The 18,966-nt window shown below is 39.5% G+C and overlaps 4 protein-coding genes across 4 annotated transcripts; all 4 read right to left on the bottom strand.

Moving 5' to 3' along the window:
- Positions 1–175: 175 nt before the first annotated feature.
- agmat (agmatine ureohydrolase (agmatinase)) lies at positions 176–3,416 on the bottom strand. The gene is made up of 7 exons (XM_060893871.1): positions 2,979–3,416; positions 1,704–1,903; positions 1,387–1,435; positions 1,103–1,298; positions 721–900; positions 380–464; positions 176–294 (listed from the first exon to the last, which is right to left on the bottom strand). Exons 1-7 carry the CDS (start codon positions 3,275–3,277, stop codon positions 221–223), a joined length of 1,083 nt encoding a protein of 360 aa, XP_060749854.1. The 5' UTR covers positions 3,278–3,416; the 3' UTR covers positions 176–220.
- Positions 3,417–3,800: 384 nt separating this feature from the next.
- On the bottom strand, positions 3,801–7,234 carry pink1 (PTEN induced kinase 1). Its single transcript, XM_060893870.1, has 8 exons — positions 6,769–7,234; positions 5,893–6,171; positions 5,697–5,800; positions 5,319–5,501; positions 5,042–5,205; positions 4,828–4,955; positions 4,420–4,650; positions 3,801–4,294 (listed from the first exon to the last, which is right to left on the bottom strand). The coding sequence occupies exons 1-8, from the start codon at positions 7,123–7,125 to the stop codon at positions 4,028–4,030; spliced, it is 1,713 nt and encodes a 570-aa protein (XP_060749853.1). The 5' UTR covers positions 7,126–7,234; the 3' UTR covers positions 3,801–4,027.
- Positions 7,235–8,611: 1,377 nt separating this feature from the next.
- On the bottom strand, positions 8,612–10,408 carry cdaa (cytidine deaminase a). Its single transcript, XM_060894091.1, has 4 exons — positions 10,188–10,408; positions 9,156–9,267; positions 9,009–9,066; positions 8,612–8,914 (listed from the first exon to the last, which is right to left on the bottom strand). The coding sequence occupies exons 1-4, from the start codon at positions 10,387–10,389 to the stop codon at positions 8,774–8,776; spliced, it is 513 nt and encodes a 170-aa protein (XP_060750074.1). The 5' UTR covers positions 10,390–10,408; the 3' UTR covers positions 8,612–8,773.
- A 2,112-nt stretch (positions 10,409–12,520) lies between these two features.
- Positions 12,521–16,256, bottom strand: LOC132862060 (trypsin I-P1). Its single transcript, XM_060893898.1, has 5 exons — positions 16,205–16,256; positions 15,735–15,885; positions 14,059–14,200; positions 13,167–13,424; positions 12,521–12,679 (listed from the first exon to the last, which is right to left on the bottom strand). The coding sequence occupies exons 1-5, from the start codon at positions 16,254–16,256 to the stop codon at positions 12,521–12,523; spliced, it is 762 nt and encodes a 253-aa protein (XP_060749881.1).
- Positions 16,257–18,966: the final 2,710 nt, after the last annotated feature.

Below are 18,966 nucleotides of genomic sequence, written 5' to 3'. Positions count from 1 at the left end.
TAAAAAAAAAAAAAGAAGAATAAAAGAAAAGCAAGAAATATGATGAGAGAAATTAACATTTAAATTTGAAATAAAAATCAGTGCTGAAAATGTTTAATAAGCTGGAAAATAAAACCTGCTGTAGCTTATAGACTTAAAAATAAATGAAATAATAAGGACAACACAAACGGTGACATGTTTAGAAAGAGTTTCCGCTTTAATTTAAAATGTTTCATTTTAATTAGTAGTGTTTTGTCTTGGGAAGGACGCAAAGCATTTCGAAAAGCAGGTTGGCTGCAGTCAGTGCAGTGTTTCCTGTAAACATTAAAAGACAAAATAGATCAGAATAACGTATCAGAGCTCTTAGCTGTTAGTCTGAAATATTCGGGACGTGTGTTACCTGTAGTGTCGTACGGTGGGGAAACTTCCACCAAGTCACAACCGACAAGATTCAACCCTCTGCAGCCACGAATGATCTCCAGTCCCTAAACACACACACACACACACACACACGCACAAAAAATTCTGACCAATCAGATTTGAGAATTTAACAAGGTCGGCTTTAAAGCTTATGTTATATTTCGACCTGATTCATTTTATCATATAATTTAATATACAGCAGAAAATGATACCAGCGCACCCAGGAATCCAGCATATTAATCATCCTACTGCTGTTACGTGTTAATCAGAAATACTCAGAAGCCTGCGTGATGTGACCACAAAAACATGTACCGCGATTACCTGCATAGGTGTGAGGCCGGCGATCTCGGGTGTTCCAGTGCCAGGGGCGTAGGCAGGATCTAAAGCATCGATATCGAAGCTGAGGTACACGGGCCCTTTACCCATCTGAGCCCGAACCTCGGTCATGAGTGGCACTAGAGATTTGTACCAACACTCCTCCGCCCGGACCACCCGGAAACCCTGGAGAGGAGATTTCCTGTTATCAGCATGCACACATCAAAGACATGAAAGAACAGCAAGGCTCTCTCTCTCACTCCCTCTTTCTCTCTCTCTCTCTCTCTCTCATTCTAACACACACACACACACACCCTGGTGGCTCGGTGGACTTATTTGTCGTATCATTAATCATCATTTATTGTCAGACCTGACAATTAAGTCAGACCTGTTCTCTGCTCCAGGAGTAGGCATCAGGTGTATAACCGGTTCCTCGGAGGCCGATCTGAACCACGCGTTTACAGTCGAGCAGCCCTTCCTCCACACAGCGTCTGAACGGTGTGCCGTGAGTGATCTTCGACCCCAGGGTCACGTCGCCCGTGTCAGCATGAGCGTCCACATGAATCAGACCCACCGGTCCGTGTCTGATACAAATAAATCCATATCAATGGATTATGCTTTTCACATAGGATCACAACTAACGATAAACATAAGCATTGTTTTCTGCTCTACCTTTCTGCCACAGCCTGGAGAATCGGGTACGCAATCGTGTGATCTCCCCCTGGGAAAGCAAACAGTTATTTATCCTGTGCAGAAGTTCAAGTTCCACAAACATCGTACATTTTAACCTGACACTGATTTTGCTGAGTGGACCTGCTGGTAAAATATATAAAAAAAGGTTAATCATTATAGAAGCATCAGAGCTGCAGACGATGAAAGTTCAGTCAGTCTAGAACACGTCAAATGAAGTTATCCATTATGTCATCTCTGATAAAAAGTCTAGTTAAAAATACACTTCATTCTTTAATCTCCATCAAACAGAAACTCACCCAGCGTAAGCGGTATGCAGCCAGTAGCCACCACTTTGCGATACGTCTCACGAATCCTCTTGCAGGCGTCCTTTAGGTCATATAGGTTCACGTTGACGTCGCCGATATCCGCCACCATCATGGACTCCCAGGGCGCAGCTCCTGTAGCAGAGTAGGACCTGAGCATGACCGATTCGGCTCTGATTTGCCGAGGGCCGAACCTACAACAGAACAATTCGATTTAAATCGCATTTGGGGCATTATTTAGGCGTCCGGCTGATATGTAGCCTCACCTCCTGGTCTCGCTGGTGTTGAACCCTTTGGGTGCTGAAAATGATCATCATCATTGTGCTCACTGCCTTGACACTGAGAAGCACCAATGCAATAACGATGCTGAACCTGAACGCTCATGTTCTATAATGGCTGATAAAAAGCCCAAAAAGCAGTCTGAGTTATCTTCTATGTATATGAAAGGACTGTTCAGGTCTGGTCAAGATTACAGGTTACAGATCAGTAAGTCCTCCTTTTAACACAATGATACGTCACCCACAGCATGGGATCTCCACCTAGACCTGGAGTAAGCCTTAACTGTCTAAGCAGAGACCAGGCCATTAGATGAAGGATGTCTCGCTCATGACTGCAGACAGGTCCTTCTGTAACATGCATCTCGATAAGAGACGAGTGTCTCTGTCTCCTGGGCATATGTTAGATATATACATATACATATATATATATATATATATATATATATATATGCTGCTTCTACATGGTTGACCTCATGTTATAGCGTAAATACAAAAGTTAGTTACATGTGGAAAGGCTCAGTTAAATAAACAGAGGACTTTAAGCTGAAGTTTAAAGGGAAATATGACTTGGACGTTTTCAGTATTTGGGCCCACGAGCACGAAATTATAAAAAACAAACAAACAAACAAACAAACAAACAAACAAACATATTGATATCACTGAGGTTTGCTTTACCCAGGGCATAATCTCACCTTGTGCCAAGGGGTCACGTGATAAATTCTGGTTACACTGTGACCCTGATTAAATGTCTACTGAGCTTGAATAAATGATTGAGCCCATGTTGTAATATGGCTTTATTTAAAATCGATAATAAACAAACAAACAAACAAACAAACAAACAAAAATATAGAAATAAATTAGAAATGAGGAAGTTTTGGGTTTGGAAATATTTTGCATATGTAACAATGCCAAGTGGGTAAAAAACAAACAAACAAACAAAACAAAAAAAAAGACAGGTGAGATTGGTATGTGATGTGGTATGTTATCAAACCTAGTTCCGGGTCGGTTAGAGGTCCCGGTGTCAATGGGAACTCCGATGAAAGCTGCATCCAGACCCTCAGCTGTGTCCTGATACGGTAACTTGGCCATGGTGGCGATTCCGGACACACGCGCGACAAACTCACTGCTCGGAGGAACATTGTATGTTTTGCCGGACATCAATCTCTTCGGGGTGGCTTTCACATTCCCGATCACATTCCCATTCCCGATCCCATTCCCACTCACCCCGAACAGATGACGCCGCATGAACGCCACACATGGCCTCAATTCACAGATTAAACTCATCTTCATGAAATAAACCTACGCTGCTCTTTACATGCACGACCGATTATCTACTTTCCTGCAATTTGCACCACTTTTAATAACGTGCGTTAACGCGTAACGCTGTGAAACTTCTGCTTTATAACCGAGATGAACTTTCGCACTGTAACCAGATCCCCAGCGCCAGAGGGGTGTTTACTCACGCAGGTGCTCACGGGAAATGTAGTTTATTTATCGCCTCAACTCTAAACAGCTTTAACTGCTTTTACATGGTTAACATACTGGAACACAGGAAGGTGGTGGTGTGATGTGGCCAGACTTCCTATTTCCACATGTTTATTTAGGAATAAAAAAACAAACAAAAACAAAAAAAAAAAACAACAACTATGGAGCTTCTAGACTCCTTCCATATCTGTTAAATAAACTTCTCCTTACAAAAATGAACCCTTAACCCTAAAGAGCATTCTGGTAATGTCGATAATCTGTGAAATAATTAGTAAAAATGTATTATTAGAAAGTCTGATGTGCGTTTAGTGACGAGACGACATGCTAGTTTAAAAGGATGGACTGTGTTTATTTCATGTGATAAAAGCTGTCTATTTAACAGAAACATATCTGTAGGTGATTGTTGACACTCCACATAATGCTGACTACATAAAAACAGATAACTTATGAAAGTGCGTGTACATAGAGCATAAATAAAGTGCCATTATTTCCAGTGTTAACTCAGGAATTTACTGTCTCTCTTCTACAACAGTCTTCTCACAGGCGGCTCAGACTTTAACGCTCGGCCGAGGGCTGTAGTCCGTACGTGAGGTATCCTGCTGCCATGCGGAGCTCCTCCAGATCCAGGCTCGCGAGGAATCCTCTCTGTAGCTCGGCCTCCACTGAGGCACCGCCCCCACAGCCTTTTAGGAGAACCATAGCTGAGTGACACAGAAGCCAGTCAGCCATCTTCCCCAGGCTGGCAGGGTTCAGGCTGGCTAGTGCACGTTTACCCCAAAGACTCAGGTGCAGGATGTTGGCAGCCACACGTGTGGTTGGGCGCTAAAGGCAAAAAAAAAAAAAAAAAAAAAAAAAAAAAAAAAAGTAGAAGGCAAGTGTTAAAAAAAAAATTTTTCTGCTTCAGATGTAACTCATGGCAGTATAGAGGTTGAATGAGAAGCTTCTACCTTGTTAGGGTTCCTGCGCAGAAGCAGCCTCACCACCAGCTGCACGTCTGAGGGCACGTTGGAACCCAGAAGGGGCAGCTGATTCTCCTGATAGCTGCGGCTTTCCAAGCCTTTGGCACCGTAAAACGGATTCGGCTGACCAAATATCTCGTAGCTAATGGCTCCCACTGCCCACGCGTCTGCCTTACTGTAATCGATCTCTACACCGGGGCCAGGCTCGGCTGTAACCACCTGCACAGGTGTATATTAAATTAAACACCTTTTATATTGGATTTAAAGCAGAAGTTTGTATTTTTTAATATGAGATAAAACAGAAATTTAAATAAAAGCTTCAAACCAGGATGATTATGAAGCTAAGTGAGACTTGTTTGAAAAATCCATTATCTATGAAGAGAATCAGCACTGTACCTCAGGTGCCATGAGGCAGGAGTTCCCTCCTCGGTACACATAGCGGCTGGTGAAAGGCAGTTTCAGTCCTAAACGCTCTTCAGCCAGGCAGCAGCCAAAGTCAGTGATGACCAGTCTGGGGCAGCCAGCTTCAGGACAAACAAATTTCAGCTGTTTTACGACTAGTTCTTATATTTACACTCCATGATTTGTGAGAAATGTACAGAGCACTAACCAGAGTCAAACTCCAGGAGGATGTTATCTGATTTGAGATCTCTGTGAGCGATGCCCTGCCTGCACAGATGATCCACACCCTCCAGCAACTGCAGGAGCATCATGGAGCCGTGTCTAGAGCCTGGTATACACACCTGCAGGTATTGGTTCAGTGTAGACGGGTAACTGCAGCAACACAATGTTCAGAGAAAAATAAATAAGGAGTAACATATACTACGTTTATTATACTACATTATTCATTATATGTTGCTTTAGAGGTGCCATTTTAGAGATCTTACTTCTTCATGACCAAGAAGAGCGTGTGGTTGTTGCCCAGCCCGGCAGGGTTGAGTCTGGCAGGCAGGGCAGCGGGGTACTCTTCCAAAGCATCAGGCAGAAGCGGGACCTCGGCTGTGAAGGCACGATACACCCGGATCACGTTGGGGTGAGGCGTTACTCTCTTGGAAGTGTTTCCAAAATGACTGCAAACAGAATACGTTAAGTCAAACCTGCAGGTTTAAAGGTGCAGTCTGTATCTGACTTTATTTCAACAAAATGGAATTCGTTTTTAATATGAAGTGTACTTTCAAACAAAAACAGCAACTCGAAAAATAGCCAACTGCCCGTTTGATGTAACTTGTTATCTGGGACACACCATCATGCCTAAACAGACTCACCCACTCAGGACAAGCTCTCCTTTATCTTTCCTCAGAGCCTGAGGACTCGCCGGAACCAGCTCTTGGGACATGGCATTAAGGATCGCCTCGCTTGAAGAACCTGCCTGCAATGCAACGCAGAGCCAACAAAAACCCGTGAGAACAAAAAAGCAGCTTGTTTACTACAGTGAATTGTTCATAGCGGTGTTGAACGTACCCCGATATTCCACATCATTTTTACAGCCAGGGGGTAGCTGTATGAACTGGGGGTTTGTAAAGGTGCTTTGATGTCAGTTTCTTCTCCAATTTGTTTTAGCTCTACCAAGGAGCACTTCTTGTTTGCCACAGGGGGGGCAAAAGGAGCTGCAGCCTCGTAGACAGCAGCATTGCAACCTTTTCCTATCTGCTTCCCAATCACATAGTCCTCCAGTTTATATCCACAGGAGAACGGTTTCCAAGGGCTCTGGATCTTTTCCTTCTTCTTCATGAAAAACGCCTTTATGTCAGTGAAAATAAACAATAAATCGATTAATGATCAGAACAAGTTGAAACTATTCTCATAGTCATTTTGTGTAGGCCAAGAAGTACCTCTGATCCTGTAGCATTTTAAAACTCAATTTAAAAACTTTATATCCATGTGTCTATTTAAATGCCATTTATTGCTTACTATCTGACTTATTCACTGGGGTTTTAGTGCCCAGCTCTTTGGCTTTAAATAAAGACAATATAACCTGGTATTGATTTGACTTGAATAAACTGTAACTTATTATTGGTCAATTTTAAATCTGTAAATTCAATCTTTCTAAGAGGTGAACAGCAGTTCTGTTCGAGTTGGGTGTCGGAAAATGGGACGTGGTCTAGTAGCCTTGTGGTTAAGGTGTTGGGCCACTGACCAGAAGGTCATGAGTTCGAATCCCAGGTCCACCGCTGGGCCCCTGAGCAACCCTTAATTGCTCAGTTGTATAAATTGAAATGAATTGTGTCTAAATATTGTTTTATACTTGACTCTAATTGTAAACATTACAGTTTCACCTTTAATGGTACTTGCCAGTGATGAACAGGATCAGTGTTGTATGATAGCTAAAAATATCACCTGGATTTCCTGGCATGTCGCTGCACTCCTTCGGTCTTCGTACAGCTGTTGATCGATCAAACCCAAGCCGACACCGAATGCCAGAAAAACGGCTCGGTTTCTCGGAGATCCGCCTGCTATCAGCCTCCTGAAGCCGGAGGACTGGAGCTGCGCAGCGAGGCCGCTGAGGGACGTGCGGTAATACCGGTAGCGTGCAGGCAGGAAAGTCCGAGGATGAACAGTGCGGCCTGTTTGAGTCACCCACGGGCGCTCACCTCGGAACTTCACTGCAATTCGGGCCGCAGGTTTCAGGATCCCGAGCTGAAAAAGCGACCTTCCCAACTCCAGCCCACGACTAAGAGCGTGTTTAACCGACATGATTTACAGTAAATCGTTAAATTAAATACAATTATTTTCAAAAAAACGTCGCCGTTCGTCCTGACGCTTACATAACAAGGGCAATGTTTACCTGCTTCCTATTGGCGGAAAGTGCGCATGCTCAGTCACACCTGTAGCAGTGTGGCTTTATTTTTATTACAGTAAAAAGTATTAGGCATCGTAGGCATGAATCTTACAGTATATAAGTATATAAAGGAGGAATAAAATAATAAAAAATCATGGACAATATTGGTATTTTGTCTCCTGTATTTATTCCTCTTATACCACAGCAACAGAAAGGACAAAATTCCTCTGTACAAAAGCACTGACACTGTATCAGAATCAGAATCAGGTTTATTGGCCAAGTGTATTGACACACACAAGGAATTTGGTTCCAGCTGTTTGTGACTCTCAAAAGTACAGACATAAATAACACTATACTATACAAGACAAGACAAAACAGACTATACGAGACAATACAGACGATGTGAGACAAAACAGACTATACAAGACAATACAGACTATACAAGACAATACAGACAATGTGAGACAATACAGACTATACAAGACAATACAGACGATGTGAGACAATACAGACTATACAAGACAAAACAGACTAAACAAGACAATACAGACGATGTGAGACAAAACAGACTATACAAGACAATACAGACTATACAAGACAATACAGACAATGTGAGACAATACAGACTATACAAGACAATACAGACTATACAAGACAATACAGACGATGTGAGACAATACAGACTATACAAGACAAAACAGACTAAACAAGACAAAACAGACTAAACAAGACAATACAGACGATGTGAGACAAAACAGACTATACAAGACAAAACAGACTATACAAGACAAAACAGACTATACAAGACAATACAGACAATGTGAGACAATACAGACTATACAAGACAATACAGACGATGTGAGACAATACAGACTATACAAGACAAAACAGACTAAACAAGACAATACAGACGATGTAAGACAAAACAGACTATACAAGACAATACAGACTATGTGATACAATATAGACAGTATGAGTATTAAATATTAATACAGAATATATGACTGATCAGTTATATAACAGCAAATAACAATATTGTGTAATATTTTGCATTTGTGCAATATACAGCAGCAGTAGTGTGTATAACATATACGGAGGATATGATGACTGACAGTTCTGATAATGCAGTACTTATAGATATGAAGCAGGAAATATAATTATGGTACAGTGGAGAGAGTTGTGCCAAGGCAGCCATCCACGGCACCACCTTGAAATGAATCAGTACATACGGAGTACAGTTGACTCCTTCTATAAAGAACAAAAAATGTCTCCTTATATGTATTATAGAAAAATTTATAGAAAATTAATCAGCTTCTGACCAATTAAAACTAAGAATTCAGCAGTGTAAGAATATGAGGCATTAAAGTGTATTTGGCAATGAATAAACCACTGAATACCCTCTTAAATAATATTAAATTCCTTTATTTCAATACCAATGAATGGTTACATAAAGGTTTATACATTTCATCAAACATTAATCTTATAAATATAATGACACATAAGCCTACATACAGTCAACATTATCATTCTCAATTGCCAGTGTGTCTATTTTAGTGAAATAATCTAAAGGCTTTCCTTAGTGCAAATCGTTTCACCCTTCAGTAAGTCTTCAGGACCAAAGGAGACAGGAAGGAGTGCCTCTACGGTGCTCTTTATGAAAGAGCCATCCGGTTTTGACAAATAAACTTCCCATTGCAAGCCAAACTGCAAAAGAAAGAAACACTTTAACACACAAAATCAAATACTTTACATAATGCGGGTTGTGTTGAGCAAGGAGCCGTACGGTCAGTCAACTAACCTCCCTCATAAACTGTCTGCAGCCACCACATGGTGAGATGAAATTATCCACCATGTCACTATGGAAAAAAAAGTACATTAATAACGTAATCAAAACATTTCATTTACCTAAATAAATGACCCGAAAGTAAATATTAATATTTACAACCTGGCTATAGCAATGGCCTTGAACTCTCGATGTCCCTCTGAAACAGCTTTGGAGATGGCAACTCTCTCAGCGCAGATGCCAAGAGTGAGGCAAGCATTTTCTACATTACATCCTTTATGATGGACAAATGAAACAATACACACAACATGTAGTTAGACACTGTTGTACACAACAACATTAGTACAGTATTTGAAGCTAAGTGTGGCATTCTTATTTGACTTCTTTAGCAGTGTGCTGGAATAAAAAGACAGCTATCCACTTATTGTCAAAATTCTCACACTAGTGTCATCCCCAATATTTCCTTCACAGACAAAGAAACAGTATTTGTAAGAACAATTTAAGCCACAACTGTGTTAATCATTAACATAAAATACTGTAGCTTTGTGTTTAAAGATTTATTTACAGGAAACACCACAAAAAAAGCCTCATGCACAAGAATAACTATATAACTTTTGCTAGTTTTACTCTATTACAGTACTAGTAGTATTAACAGCAGCGGTTTTATTCCTAGTAGCAATAGTTTTAACAGTTTAATAGTTATAGTCATAGTTGTAGTAGTTTAATAATAGTAGCAGTTAGTTGTAATAGTAGTACTATAAGTAGTACTTCTAGTATTAGTAGTAGTACTAGTAGTAGCAGCAGCTGTAGAAGTGATAATAGTAAGGGTAGTTATAGTAATTTAAATAATAATAATAATAAGAATAAGAATAAGAATAAGAATAATAGTTATTTTAGTAATAGTTTCAGTAGTGATAGAAGTAGTAGTACATGTAGAAGTTGAAGAAACAATATTTAGTAGCAGCAGCATCAGTAGTAGTAATTACATCAGTAGTTATACAGTAGTAGTTTTATTAAAAGTAGTAGTAGAAGTTATATTAGTAGTAGTTTCACTTCATTTAAAAAGATTTGTTGACATGAACTCTTAAGCTACTGTACACACTGTTATCTTTTTCAGCTTGTTCCTCAATGTGCCACTGAACCCTTTTAGTTGATCAGTACTGAACGAAACTCTAAAGTGTAAAGTCTCCTTACCGGTAAAAACTGCTCCATCATGTGTGAGGAGAGCTGCTCCTACTCTGAACTTGCTGTACGGAGAGTATGCAAATGTCTTCGCTTTCAGAGAAAGGGCAATTAAATCCTGTGGACTGCTGTTGGTTTTAGCCATTATAATAAAAGGATCCAGAAAGTGTTCCTGATTCAGCACGCTCCAGGCACAACTGAGTTCTGTGTGCATGCATGCACACTGACTAATGTAATGATTACAGGAATTGGAATGTCACATTTCTAAAGCCGCCTTCACACTGCACACGACAAAGGGACACGACTGTCAGATTTCGCCCCTAGTGACAGTCGCACGTAATGTGCAATATGATCGTGCGGATGTTGCAACAGTTTGATGTCTGTATAAGGACATCTTATCAAGCAGACTTTAAAACATTATACACATCCTGAAATATCGGTGGTTATTATTACTATTAGAAATTGTAAAAATATTAGAGTACATAATCTGTATAATGATCTGGCAGGGAAAGGCTCAAGCAAAAACCTTGTTAGCTGAATTTTAACAGGCAATAATCAAGTTCAGTCACAACAGAAATGTTCGCATATTTGTAGAAAAGGTCAGACAGGGGTTGTATTTCCTGTGAAGTAAATTATGTTGTCACATCCAACACATTCAGCTGTGTCACTGGAAATTATACTAGTGTGTACTGTACTTACTTCATTCAAATTGAGTTATTCATATACTGTCATATACTCTGTATTCCTATTTAATACTTGCACTGTGTATATTGTCTCACATTGTCTGTATTGTCTCGTATAGTCTGTATTGTCTTGATTTGAATGTTTTGTCTCGTATAGTCACAGCTAAATGTATAGTTTTATTTATGTCTGTACTTTTGAGAGTCACCTACAGCTGGAATCAAATTCCTTGTGTGTGTCAACAGAATTAGCCAGTAAACCTGATTCTGATTCTAATTCTGATTCAAATGGTCTTTGAGTAAACACAGTTGAGGATAGTGTTTCTATTCCCAACAATTGTGTTTCTACTATTGTGTGTGTGTGTCTGTTTCTGTGTCTATATGTGGGCACACAAATTAAATCCTTTATTGAAGGATTGTGTATTGCACTGTTTAGGATTATAAACTAGAAAAGCAGAAACATTTAATCAGAGCAGTATTAGTTGTATTACTGACAGTATTAATAGTATCAGCAATAACAATTAGTATTAGTATATCAGTATTAACAGTAGTGATAATAGTAATAGTGTTCTAGTAGTAATATTAATAGTGGTAGCAGTTTTAAGAAGTAGTAGCTTGGTATCATCATCTGTGGCATCATCGAACAAACAGTAAATTTCCAATTCCTTATTCTTTAGAAATAATCCAGAATCTTGCAATCACTAAGAGACCCATAGTGTTTTTTTTTTTTTTTTACTGCTTGCTCAGCTTTATACTAACAGTGAACCCATGTGTAACTGAATCAACACTTGGATGACCTTAATTTGACTGATGCGTGTTTCTTATTAACATAAAAACAGCAAATACATGCTTCAGGATTAATTATTAGCATAAAAATGATTAAATCTGAGTTATTATTTTAATTATTACTCCTTTGCATTGATGCAAATGTGCATAATTTTTTGACAGACTTTCAGTAAAGCCCCGAATCCATGCTTTAATCATCTAAATCAAATTTAAATTGGTCCTATAATGTTTAATTGACCTTGAAGTGAGTGAAAACCCGTTCTGTTGCTCCTACTCTAAGCCTGCTGTATAGAGAGAAGTCAAATCTGTGTAACTTGATTATAATGACATCCAGTGAATGTGTTCCAGTCCCATACAAATCTTTAATGTGTGAATGTGTGTGTGTGTGCGTGTGTGTGTGTGTGTGTGTGTGTGTGTGTGTGTGTAATGGTCTGACTGCTTCGTGATTTCTTTTCTTTAATACCCTTAAATAACATCTCTATTCTATTCTATTCCTTTCTATTCTATTCTGAGATATAAACAACAATCAGTTAAACATATTCATCTTTATGGCCGAAATTTGTTAAAAAAAACCTTCATGCATGGCATTTTTTTTGCCATGTTCACAAGTTAAAGCAGGCATATTCCACATGACAGAGAAGAATGAAATTAAAATGTGCTGAGACATTATATGATCATTAATCTAGACACTGCTGTGTCAGCAGGTGTCAATACACTTTAATTAGTTAATGAATAATGCATACGGATAAACACCAAGGTTGTTTCCTCCCCTGTTTAAGCTAAAGTAACATGTGTCCTGCGTAGCATGCATAGTTACAATCAATCGCTTATAACTGAGGCTTGGTTTAGTCAGAAACTAAAACCGTTCTTGATTATTTTTTAGTTCTGACTGTCACTTGAGATGATCCCACTGATCCACTTGCTGTAATTCCTCACTTTGGTGTAGACACCTGGGTAATAGGGATTGGCACAGCCTATTCCCCAAGACACGACACCTTCCAAAAAGCCATTGCACATGAGGGGTCCCCCTGAGTCACCCTGTGGAAACCAGAAATATAAATATCATTAAAAATGCTTAAAAGGGAGAAAATTAAATTACAGCCGAAGATTTAAGTCCAACTGCAGAGCAAGACATTTTAACAGATATCACCGTCTCTCACTGCAAGGAATTCTCACTGAGCTGGCATTGATAGATTCTAGCCATTCTTTTGCATACGGACAGTTTCACCACTTTAATTATTAAATAAATAACCCACAATTAATAAACCAAAGCTTCAGCACAAACAATTTTACTGTCACATGTTTACATGTAGTTCATGAAGCCTATGAAGTGTTCATACTATAATTTGGGCTTGCTTTAATGAAGCTATAGTCAAAACTGTCCTTCCTGTGTCATGCGTCTATTGTTGTCTATGTAAGATTGTTAAAAGCAGGCTTCCTTTATTTTATGCATAAAAAAAAAATCATTATTGTGTCATATGTCTATTGTGGGACGCTGGGATAGATAAAAAAGGATTTGTCTTACTTGGCAAGAGTCTTTGCCTCCATAGCGAGATCCGGCACATATCATGTTCTCATTGACCCTGTAGTAGTAGAAGTAAGAGCAGTTAGGGATGTAGTCCACGTCCACAGCACGGAGCACTGGGGACAGGAAAAAGCTGTAGACGCGTGTGACCCCCCAGCCACTCACTGTGCATGTGGTTCCAGCATCTAGAGGAGGTGTGCTGTCATCCGGGAGAGGAGCCGGCTGAACATAGGCGTTCAGAACAGCCGGTTGGCTCAGCTGTGAAATACAACAATTGTAAATTAGAAACACATTTTCTATAGGGGTCCCAAGCACAATATGATCACTGAGAACAATACAAACACCCTTACTTTGTGCCGACATCCTGGACGTGGAAATAACAAGTCACAGGCAGCTCAAATTTCATTCATTCATTCATTCATTTTCTACCTCTTATCCGAACTACCTCGGGTCACGGGGAGCCTGTGCCTATCTCAGATGTCATCGGGCATCAAGGCAGGATACACCCTGGACGGAGTGCCAACCCATCACAGGGCACACATACACTCTCATTCACTCACGCAATCACACACTAGGGACAATTTTCCAGAGATGCCAATCAACCTACCATGCATGTCTTTGGACCGGGGGAGGAAACCGGAGTACCCGGAGGAAACCCCCAAAGCACAGGGAGAACATGCAAACTCCACACACACAAGGCAGAGGCGGGAATCGAACCCCGACCCTGGAGGTGTGAGGCGAACGTGCTAACCACTAAGCCACCATGACCCCCCTCAAATTTCATACATTTTTAAAATGAATTGGTATCTTTTTTCCTTTAGATATCAGATTGTCTGTTCTACCTTTCTGAAGTAAGCTACTAAAAATAAGAGAACTATATGGCACTGCTCACCTTCAGGAGCATGATGTCACCATTGTATGTTTTTAGGTTGTAGCTAGGGTTGGTTATGATCTTGGACACGTTAAACACTTGCTCAGATCCGTCTTCAGCTACCAGATTGTGCGCGCTCAGAACCACCTGAATGATGTTGCTCCTATCCGACAGAGAACATGCCAATTGCTATGCAGAAAAGCAACCCGTGATCTTGAAACAGATATCATTTTGGACAGATTTATAGCAAATGTATTGTACAAGCAGTTGTATTAGCTCACCATTCATATTTGTGTTTTCACTTGTGTGTCAATCACTGTGTGAGTAAAAAGTATTGGAAATTGGGAGTCTTTTACTTTTCGGTGATCAGGAGTGAGTGGTCAGATAAAATATTAAGCATGTGGATGAAAAAAGGGCACATTAACATAGAAGTGAACTGAGTGAGGTAGTGGATTGATGGTTGCACAAACATTGTAAAAAGTGTCTACAGGAGCAGGCAGGATCGGTTCAAGGAGATTGTCTACAGAAGTAGATGGGACTGGTTCAAGAGTGTCTGCATGAGTGTCTGGGATTGATCAAGAGTATCTAAATGAATGGTTGAGATTGGTCAAGAGTGTCTGCATGAGTGTCTGGCATTGATAAAGAGTGTCTGCATGAGTGTCTGGGATTGATAAAGAGTGTCTGCATGAGTGTCTGGGATTGATAAAGAGTGTCTGCATGAGTGTCTGGGATTGATAAGGAGTGTCTGCATGAGTGTCTGGGATTGATAAAGAGTGTCTGCACGAGTGTCTGGGATTGATAAAGAGTGTCTGCATGAGTGTCTGGGATTGATAAAGAGTGTCTGCATGAGTGTCTGGGATTGATAAAGAGTGTCTGCATGAGTGTCTGGGATTGATAAAGAGTGTCTGCATGAGTGTCTGGGATTGATAAAAAGTGTCTGCATGAGTGTCTGGGATTGATAAAGAGTGTCTGCATGAGTGTCTGGGATTTATCCAGAGTGTCTGCATAAGTGATTAAGTGTAGTTCAGGAGTGTCTGTCCAGAGCAAGAGCAGGCCAGATTATCAAATTTTTTGTAAAAGCAGACAAGATTGACAAGCAGGAGCAGGAGCAGGTAAAAACGTAAGAACGGGCATTATTAGTCAAGAATGTCTGCTGGAGTGGGCAGGATTGATCAAGGAATGTCTATTGAAGCAAGAGGGATTAGTCAAGTGTATCTGTGGGAGTGAGCGAGATTGGTCAGTAGTGTCTCTGGGAGTGGGTAGAATTAGTCAAACTTTCTGCACAAGTGAGCAGAATTGGTCAAGAGTATCTGAAGGAATAGGAGGGATTGGTCAAAGGGATCTGTAAAATTAGATGGGATTTATCAACAGTGTCTGTTAGAGCAAGTGGGACTGGTTACAAACTTGTGCAGCAGTAGGTTGGATTGGTCAGGAGTTTCAGACGGAGTTTGCTCTGCGTACTACATTTGTGAAAATACTATCATCAAAGAAATAGTGAAGATCTACCACTTTTCAAAGAACACTTGGATAACTGAATACTAAACACAGAATACTTTGTCTTCATAGTCTTAGAATCTTACAAATTTTACTAACATGTAAATATGGATAAGGATGTCTACGAAATTAATTTGGACAAAGCTTTTGGGTAGAACGTACTGTAAAATGTACTTAAAGGTAAACATGGCCACAGTACTCACGGTCTCCAGCAGTGGGCAGCAGACACTACCCATTGCTGGTGGATCAGGATTCCTCCACAATAGTGATTTCTATCAAATTGAAGAGATGCTTGGTACTTGATGGAATGAGGCACGACTTCTTGGCCCCCAATGATTCTTTGGGTCAGCGAGTCTGATAATCAAAAAGAAGGATTGAAAACACAAAGCAGGTTTATGTTTGACATACAGAAGATCAGCTAACGTCTTCTTGTCCCATGAGATAAAGATTAGACTAATATAGTATAGACCCAGCTATGGATAGATATTGATATGAAAATTATTTGACGCAGTTCCTATAATTTAGATATGATTACTAGAATTAGATATGACTGTGATGCTTTAGAACTCTAAAGACTTCAGCTAGACATGCGATTTCATTGTGGGACGAATAAAAGGTATATCTTATTTACATTAAGGATAAAGAAATTTTTTTTTAAACTTTAGATACCTACCTCGGATCATCATAGTCAGGACAAGGATCACTACTCTCCAGACCTGATTCATATCGTTAGCACCTGCTGCTGAACACACCGGTTAATAATAATAATGAAATCTAAATGCCATGCAAGCAGAACACGTGTCATTGTATGATTTATGAAGACAGCCATGCAGACATGTCACCAGTGTCCATTTGTATCCTGCTTATCTCAGTGTCAGTCTGATTTATTACTCTGTGCATTTGAAAACGAACGCTTTTGTCGGTCGAGTGTAGTTCCATTACAGTAAGTGATGCAAAATAAAGAGTGTGTGATCCATCATATTTCACACAGAGAAATTTAATGTGGCTTTCTTTATATAGAAATATATCACAAAAAAGCTTAAAGACTCACCACACGCAGTCGCCATCAAACGCTTGGGAAATGTTCAAATAGGACTGCTAGAGGTTCCTATAATGCTTTTATAATAAAACCGTGTCTTTTGTGCATAGCTTTTGTTAGCATGTTATGTTGTCTCAGAATGAACTACTGGACTTGACCTAGTACACGACAAAGCAGACGGGTCCCTTGGTGCCCAGTGATCAAATCAGAGCTTTCTTCACTCTCACGCTGTTGACTGTGGGTGTTGTCAGAGTGGACACCTCTCCACAGGAGAGATAAACACTAAGGGGGCGTGTAAAAGAGACTGAAGTATTTGTCATGAAACAGTACTGGGTGCTGCAAGCTTCGGTTACAGTTCTAAAACAATTCCTGGTGGAGCAGAGGGCAAATGTCTTCATGGGAGCTTCTTTGTATAAAGTTCTAAAGTCTGTTTTTTTGAGTTTGAGCGTCAGCTCGGGTTACAGTCTGTTTTGCATGTTCTACTTGTGTCTGCTTGGGTTTCATCCAGGTTCCTCAGGGCTCCATCCTCCCAAAACATGGCAGAAGGTTATTTGGTTTACTTTGTAAAGTATTTGGTGTCTAGAAATGAACCGGTGTCCCATCCAGGGTGTATCCTTAGTGTTCTCGGGAAAAACCAATAGAACATTGCATACTTACATCAGGATCTACTGTATGATCAGATGCTTATTTTATGCAATGTGAGTTGAAAATCGTTTTACTATACAAACTACTATTATAATGGCTCGTAAGATTATATCATTCTAAGCTCAAGCGACTGCTTGTGCTACTTCAAAATTTGGTGTTTGCTCTTGAAATGCTGTTCAAATGTATATTTATACATAGACAAATCTTTTAAAATATTCTATCTATACAGCTGATGAAAATGGCTGGTTATATTAGATATATCACCGTATTGAGATGCTGGTCTACTGAGTCACTGCGCCAAAGCTCAACAAATTACTGACATTTGACTGCACCAAGATAATGAACTAAATCCTTGAGAAGTGTGCAGCCTTTTAATTAATTATTTACATCAGTTGCCACACCTTTACCTTAATGACACCCTGCTTCGTTTGGTTGGTGGAAACTTACAGCAGTATTTCTATTTCTATCAGCTCTGTATATATCAAATATAACAGCTCCAGTCTTCTCTTGGATTGGATTTTGATCTCTTTGGATGAAAAAAGATGAGCTAAATGAAATAATCCAGTCTACAGTGTAAATATAATGCTGTAGAAGATGCAAACATTTTTTTCTTAAGCCTTGAATCTAATATGCTTATATGGAGAAAAATGTACTGTACTGTACCCTAGACAGTATATACAGTATAAATGCAGTATAGCAGTCTTACTTTACAAATAAACATCCTACAGGGAGCTTCGACGTATCCGCACTTTTCTTGTTTCTGTTTAAAACCTTTTCATTGTTAGCTTTAGATTATTGTGGAACGTCTTCCATGCAAATCCCTGGAGAGTCATCGTCCTCATGATGTCTCATATAAACACTGACTGTTCCTCCAGCACCTTGCGTGATGTTTTTAATTTCTTACATTTCGGGATTTTACTTCTTCTCTCGTTCCCATTTGCTTTTTATTGTTATGGCCAATTTGAATGTTTTTTTTTCCCCCGTTTTTTATATTATAGAGACTACAGTCACAGTCTGAGTCTCCTTAAACATCGACTAATCAATCTCATAGTGGTAGTCTGGAAAAAAGACTAAAATCCTCCCACTGGTTTGCTGATCTTTTTAAAATTCTTATGTAAATCCGAAACAATATGTTTCAGGGGTTAGTGGGATTTAACAAAGATGCCTCAGAGAGCAAAAGGATCAAACAGGGATAACTGTGAGTAATAAACAACAGACTCTCAGTAGCCCTGAAGGAAAGAATGGGATGGCTATCCTATATGTACTGTACAATATGTTAGTTAAAACCTCTCGTAGATCTTAAAGCGATGACTGTGAAGTCTAAATATCACTGAGAAGTTTTTCGGAATCCTTTTTTTTTAGGATCCTGCGTTTTGATGCTCTGAGATTTTCATTAATTGTAAAAATGTACTTCATTACAAAAAATCCTACAATGAAGTGAAATGAAATTCTATTCTAAATGTCTAAAGCACTTTCTCACAGTTACACCATCCAAACTCCTAAATATATAATACTTCTAAATAAAAAAAATAAATAAATAAAATTCAAAGGCATTTCAAAGAACTGGATGTTTGTGGATGGACGTTTGATGGATGTTTTTCATGGATTTAAAAATTAATGATAAAATATTTATGTATTATCTTTATACAGATGAGGAATCTGGGTTGAGAAACTGATTCCGTATCTCTGGGTTTGATGTCACATGCTTGGGTTTATATTTCCATGTACATTTGTTCCACTCCTGTCTCCAA

Source organism: Tachysurus vachellii, chromosome 19 (assembly GCF_030014155.1).
Source record: "Tachysurus vachellii isolate PV-2020 chromosome 19, HZAU_Pvac_v1, whole genome shotgun sequence".
Lineage (NCBI taxonomy): Eukaryota > Metazoa > Chordata > Actinopteri > Siluriformes > Bagridae > Tachysurus > Tachysurus vachellii.
This window is presented reverse-complemented; position numbering and strand designations above follow the sequence as displayed.